At 40.8% G+C, this 7,053-nt stretch overlaps 1 protein-coding gene across 1 annotated transcript in view; it reads right to left on the bottom strand.

The window, feature by feature from the left end:
• The window catches only part of LOC138521590 (phospholipase A2 inhibitor and Ly6/PLAUR domain-containing protein-like), a 176,952-nt gene extending 170,980 nt beyond the window's left edge, over positions 1 to 5,972 (bottom strand). The window contains exon 1 of the mRNA XM_069634539.1: positions 5,834 to 5,972. Coding sequence (XP_069490640.1) covers positions 5,834 to 5,885 — 52 coding nt within the window. The 5' untranslated portion in view covers positions 5,886 to 5,972. The remainder of the gene's footprint in view (positions 1 to 5,833) is intronic.
• Positions 5,973 to 7,053: the final 1,081 nt, after the last annotated feature.

Genomic DNA, 7,053 nt, shown 5'->3' on the forward strand with positions numbered 1-7,053 from the left:
CTGCAGTTACATGTTTTCTTCAACTGCACGACCGGCAAGTGAGCTCTTGATAATTTCAGTCACACTGCTGAGTGCACACACAATGTATCTGTTTAACGGATCATGGAAAGGCAAGCAGCAGATAAATCAAAGTAATGGGACATTTACCACACCCACGTGACACTGCAGGTTGCTGTTCCTTGTACACCAGTGGCCGTTATACAGTTAGGAGTGCTTTAGCCACACATTGGTAGGTTTACAGAGCCACCCAGGAAGTCACAGCAGTACTTTAAATGCAGTAGCCTACTGCATGAATCCGTAGGGCTAGCGACAGGGGCGGTGTTACCAGCATACAGTGGATGACCTATGCATGGGTCTAGGTGTGGAACGGAAACACGTGCCCTTGCCCAACTACTTACAAGTCCATTGGAAGATGCGGACATACGGCCACTAATAGAGTCCTATGGATATCTGCAGTGTGATTGCACATACGACAACTAGGTGCAGTGTCCCTAGGAAACGTCCATACTGCTCATCTGTAGTTATCTTGGCCAGTAGTGTGTGGTACAGATTTATCATGCATTGTTAACAGAAAAAGAGAGCCTCCTGATTTTCTATGTACAACTGTAATTGGTACGATACACCAACTCCATTCGGAAAAGTAAGGGGTAGTGCAAATGGATACATACACCAGACAATTTGCCCTTTACACACGTTTATCATGAGGGCAGGCAAGGAATCGGTAACAAACTGTTGTTAATGGGACGTTATGGTTATGCCTTACCAAATACCTATCTTCTTTACAGAAAACAGTATGCTAAAGCAACTTTCTGCTTACAGTGCCCTACTAAAAACCCATGAAATTCACTAACAAATATATTGTTAAAGGGACGTTATGGTTAAGTTGCACTAGCAAAAACCTAAACCTATGTAATTCGATGGAAAAATGTTGTTACAGGGACGTTATGGTTACAGGTAAAACCCACGAAATTCGACAGTTATGGTAAGCTAAGCAACCATAACTCGTGCCACCAGTGTGCACTGCAAGGACTAACACCCATGACATCAAAGATGGCATCACACATCTCATTCATGACATCACTCATGACATCACATGTGCATTTACTTTTCATAGGAAGCCTCCTCAAGGGATTGTTATTGTAATGGTGGCAGAAAACTATAAAAGAATATTGGAAGAACTATCATGAGAGAAGTATTTCATGGAGGAATGCATTGCTATACACACCATAGTACTACACACGTTTTCAGTGTATATGAAGGAACTCATGTGCAAACGTAGCCATTATCTGCACCATGGCTCATGGAAGTGTGACCTTTAAAATCTTTCCATCCTACATAGTAACAATATAAATGCTTTCGTTTTAGGTTGTCGGGTACTTTGAAACATGTAAGAAGTAGCTACCATTGCATTTATAACTACATATTTGCACTATTGCAAAGAAACCATAAAGACAGCATAATGCATACAAACATGACCATATGCAAGGGACTTGCAGTAAGCTAAAAATCAGCAGTATTAACAGAAACTGTTCATAACATAACTGATTATCTTCATGCACAGAAACCAGCGCTGTGTTTTACTTTTTCCTCATCCTCTATATTTATATGTATTATTTAATGTGAGTGAACCGTAAATAAAGGTGTGTAAGAACATATGAGAAGGTTGCCATACATAAATATAGAACCTTTTCAATGGTTTGTTCATGACTGTTGGTGAAGAAAAGCAGCTGCCCTACTTAGGGTAGTGAACAAAACAGAGGGAGCCACACATGTGATGTCATGAATGAGATTTGTGATGCCATCTTTGATGCCATGGGTGTTAGTCCTTGCAGTGCACACTGGTGGCATGAGTTAGGGTTGCTTAGTTTACCATAACTGTCGAATTTCGTCGGTTTTTCGGTTTTACCTGTAACCATAACATCCCTGTTACAACATTTTTCCATCGAATTTCATAGGTTTTTGCTAGTGCAACTTAAACATAACGTCCCTTTAACAATGTTTTTGTTAGTGAATATATATATATATATATATATATATATATATATATTTATTATTATGGCATATATTTTGTACCAATAACATTTTTGAGAGAACTTCTCCTTTAAGCCTGGATATTACCGTGTTCTTCAAAGCCTAATGGGTTTGTTGGACGAGAGTGGAGACTGGGATGTCAATTCACCCAAATGCTAGGGGTAGTGGATGTGATGTCATATGCTCGGTGACATCACAAGAAGTGACACCACATGACCATTTGGTTCTGATGAGGTCACATGAAGTGATGCCGCAGACTTCACCCCCCTTATGGATGAGTCATCATCATAAAATTTCAGTTTCCTATGCAATAACTCAGCCGTCTGCTTTACTATTTTAGAAACTCCACAGTTTGATGCTGTGACCACCTTTCACTAATGCCCCCATGATCCTTGTGAGTCACTGCCAAAGTCCCCCAGTTATGGATTATGCCACTGTGTGCTAGATGTTTGCTGTCTACATTCTATATATGTTTCCTCTGAGTCTCTTTTCCATCATGTTTAGTTAGGCTCCTTGCTCTTAACGTTGTGGTGACTTCTTATGTTTCTATGTTGTGTCCTATTGCACAGCTAGATCATCTCAGAATTCTCTCTGCTAGTGCCTTTTCCCGTGCTTCTATATGCATTGCTAGTTGCAGCAGTATTTTTCCTGTTTCTTTGCATGTCATGTGTTGCATGCTATACGTGGAGGCCACACTTCTTTTCGTCTCACTCCCCACTTCAAATAAATTAATACATTAGTTCCATATAGTAAATGCTGTGATCCTGTACTTGGCACCTCGTAGTGCCTAGTAACTCTCACAGACGGAACACATCTGTGTTTCTTATGGTAGATCGAAATGATGCCTTCAGAATGCTAGAGATGCATTAAGTTACTGAATACCTTACATGAGCTTAGGTCTAGTTATTCCACCCCTCCGCTGAGGATGAATTCTCTACTGACTCAGTTCACAAAGAGGCTACCAGGCCGACCAGTGAACAGAGCATATGTAGGTAATGTATCTGTCTAGATAATTACAATTATAGTGAGTCTATGGCTTATTATTAACCTTACACTGTCTATTATTTGCAAACCAAACTACTTAATTCAAGATAAAATGTAACAACATTGTAAAATTACACATTACAATTCTTTATCTTTTATTAACTTCCTTATCCAATCTCAAAAATGTAAAACGCTTACAATTAATTATATGTATTTCCCATTTATCAGTCTCTGCCAAAGGCATTCTTTTTGTAAAAATACTGTCTCTCTCACAAATGTATTGAAACAGCCCTGTCACAAATCATCACTGTCATTACACACAATGAACACGTGCTTGAGTGCTTCAATCATGTCCTTTACTTAATCTACAAACTCTAAATGTAATTGGAATACATCTCCATGCATCCATAATTTCACGTGTGTCCAATCTATTTAATTGAAATTTCATGAAATCTCTTCTCTTGTTTTGGACAGAAAACAACTATAGTATTTCTGTAAGGGCATGTATTCCGGAAGGACGCAAATATATTCGTTTGAGAGGTTTGTTGATGTCCAAGTGCCTCACGTTTTTCAGCCAAACGTATTTAATCAGTTTATTTTTAGTTTCTTTCATAATTGTGTTAGTTGGCCAAACCCAATCCACAATCTCAATTTTTGTCAACCACGTTTTAGTTTGGTCTCGAATGTATCAAATTCTTTAATATCTGTTGTGAGTGCACGTTTGGAATTTTATAGAAAAAGCTGTAATCAGAGGCTGCAGAGGCTGCATTAATCAAAAACATCTCTTCTGTATCTTCCATTTGTAGTTCTCTGGCACTGCTCTTTTCTTAGCACAAGGGCAAGCCTCACTAGTTTGGCCCTCTTTTATCAAGTCACTTGCCATTGTGGCGTTAACGTCTGCAAGCCTCCCTGTGATCTGCCATCTCAGGAGAACGGCTTGTTACGAGATGGTGCAACGTTTGTTCTAAAATACGTGGTAATTGTACCTTTTAATTCCTGGAACTATTAATCAGAGCTGTGTTTGTACTAATGTTGCCACCTTCAGGGGCTAAGATTATTGACTCTCACATCAACATCTTTGAGCGCCGCAAAATGGCAAATGGCAGCGGCATAAATCAACATAACATAACATCTCCAGAACCATCTCCTTTCTTTGACTGCTTTTTCCCACATCTACCGTTTGCTGACTCTCCAGTGATTCCAGTAATTCTGTATTCACGCCCACATACAGGCCTTAATTTACCATGGAGACACTCAGTACAGCTTTCGAGTTACTCCGCAGATTATTCATTTATTTTTATTTTTTATGTTTTAATTTATATAGCGCACAACAGAGCTAGGTAAGTTGCTTAATGTTATACATACATATGGGTGTACCCGTTCGTTTGGTTACAGGGAACGTGAGCACGCATGACTAAGAAAGAAGTGTGAGCAGAGGTTATACATTTTATAATATTATAATATTTCCACTTTTCTTTTATACCTCTCTAACATTGTGTACATTACTCTGATGCAAATTACTCCACGTTAGACCGCTAATTTCAACTGGAAGTATTCCTCTTTGTGTGAATCTTGTGCAATTTACACAGATTGTATACAGTAATGTATGTCAATACTTACCCTAAAGAAATAGATGCTATGTAATTTGACAGTATTTTGTTTGGTACACATGACTTTTCATGTTCCAGAACATAAGTTCCTGCCTGATAAATTATTTTACTATCATCATGATAGAAGTGTATATTCCAGTAATAGGGCCTCATTATGAGTCACCCGGTATGGAAATAATACCAATTCATTTGAAGAGGGACTTTGTGAACTTTGGGCTCTGTTTGAGGTAGGTTTGTTTTGTCCAATTTGTGGTGGAAGTTTGATGTTTGCAGTGACTTTTGACTCGGTGTGATGCGTGCATTTTAGGACATCCCCACTGCTCTCCCTTACACCTACTTATTTCTACTCATTTCTCATTCTCAGTCCTCAGTCTAAATCCTCACTCATCTGTCCTCCGTGCCACGCCACATAATTTTTCCTCACTGCACATTCTTGGCTCCTCATTCCTCCTCCTGGTCATCAGTGGTCCTCCTGTCTCCTAATACATTGATACTCCTCTTCTCAACTCCTCGCCACTACTCCTCCTTGGTCATCATGCCATCTCCTCAGTTATCCTCCAGCCACCTTTGTTTCCATGCTGGGTGATCTCGAGTTCTGCAGGTGGTGGTTTAACACCACCCGCCTGCAGGCGGACGTGGAAAAACCGGCACCATCACGAGATGGTGCTGGTGTTTCCACTTCCCCATTCCCATTGAGTCCTATCGGACTCAAATTACCAAATTCCGCCTCGGGAATTCCTGGGTCACCAGGGTCGTAATGCCCCGGTAATTCCGGGAATCACGAAGGCGGATTGGTAATACGAGTCCGGCGGTAACCTGCCGGAATTTCAGGCATGGTTACCGCCAGACTCGTAATGAGGTCGATAGTCTTATCAGCAATTCCACCATTGACTTTCGGGATGACGAGGCTGGTTTCTCTGTTCTCACTCCCAATTTTTTAAACTCATTTACAGCAATTGTAGGAGTTTGGGTAGCAGGTTCTCTGTGCAATTAGTAGGTGTTTGGTTGGCGGGTCACGGTGCATTGGGGCATCCGCTTTTGCTGTATTAGGGGCTGGTATTGTTTGTCCCCTAATGGAAGGATCTCCTCCAACACCATTCCTTTCTCAGTCAACCTCGAAATTCTGGGCATTTGTGTGAGTTACAAATGAAACAATTCAAAATATGCAGACTTGAGAAAATAATGCAAAGAAAGTAATCATATCTCACCTTCAGTGATCACAGCAAACAGGACGGCCACGGCTGTGAGGAGCATCCTCATGGTTCTGGTTAGTGGATGGAGCTGGGTGATGCAGAGGAACCTAAAGTGTGCAGCTTCTCTTATCCTCTGTACAGCTCCTCCACAGGACATGACTTTTATACTGTTGAAATGAAGAAGGTGGAGTCCCTATTTGATGGGAGGAGGAGCAGAAGTGGCAGGTCTGCTGTTCCAACTGCTGTGTGATTGGGTGCACTGTTGATGCTTCTGTAACACGCCCCTAGCAGTCCTCTAAAGAACCGTGTAGCATGATGTAATGCACTCCAACCCAACAACGACTTGGTTTAATGGAGAGATGTTGCCTTTCTCCTCCTTCGGGATTACAGTTTCAAAAATAGAAGTACACTTTTTTCAAATGTGCATACCAGAAAAAAAGTCCATCGTTATGGTGATAAAGGTAAAAACATGTGGACTTCAATTTTATAATATCCCCTATTAGTTGGAGCGTGTACTGCACGAGGTAAATTATCCATATTTACAGTATGCACTACTTTGCATAGTCCCCCATGTCGTAAATTTCCCATGTGATCAGAACACAAAAGGCCACATGGTTTTACTATTACAACCACTTCATTATGATGTCCAGAGGGACTGCTTTAGTGGATAGTGCAAAGCACACTGCCCCAATAAGTGTGCTGCAGCTCCTCCTGTTTACCCCACTTAACGCAGTGCCACTGGAAGATGTAGTAAAGTGCTTTCGAATGTTGAATAACCTAGCCTGCTGGTCTTTCCCCCAGTGTGAAAATGGAACCCCATGACATTTTAAACAGAAGTGGAGCTAGAAGCAGGGAAATCAAACATAACTTGAAGTGTTAATTGTAAGTGGAAAGGAAAACACAATTTCCACTCGCTCACTTCTAAGAACCGTAACTTCTAAAGGAAAAACAAGGACACATTTTGCCACACTCTCCTCTCCTTTATCCAGTGACAAAAGAAGCACTGGAGTGTGTGGATACTACACCGACTGCTTTGCACGTTTTAAGTAGCGTGCTTTCAAATCCCTGGCAGGTTGAGGGCAGGGACACGCAGTTTAAATGCGGCAACTATTCAGCGAGTTATTCATTTATTTTTCAAGTATTCATATGTGTGCAACGGCGATCCAAGTGTGCGTTAGAAATTAAGTCGTTTTTTTATAGCAATTCACCATGAAAGGACTGCCAAGCAGTTTACA

This window comes from Ambystoma mexicanum, chromosome 1q, assembly GCF_040938575.1.
Source record: "Ambystoma mexicanum isolate Mex_15411 chromosome 1q, UKY_AmexF1_1, whole genome shotgun sequence".
NCBI classification, from domain to species: domain Eukaryota; kingdom Metazoa; phylum Chordata; class Amphibia; order Caudata; family Ambystomatidae; genus Ambystoma; species Ambystoma mexicanum.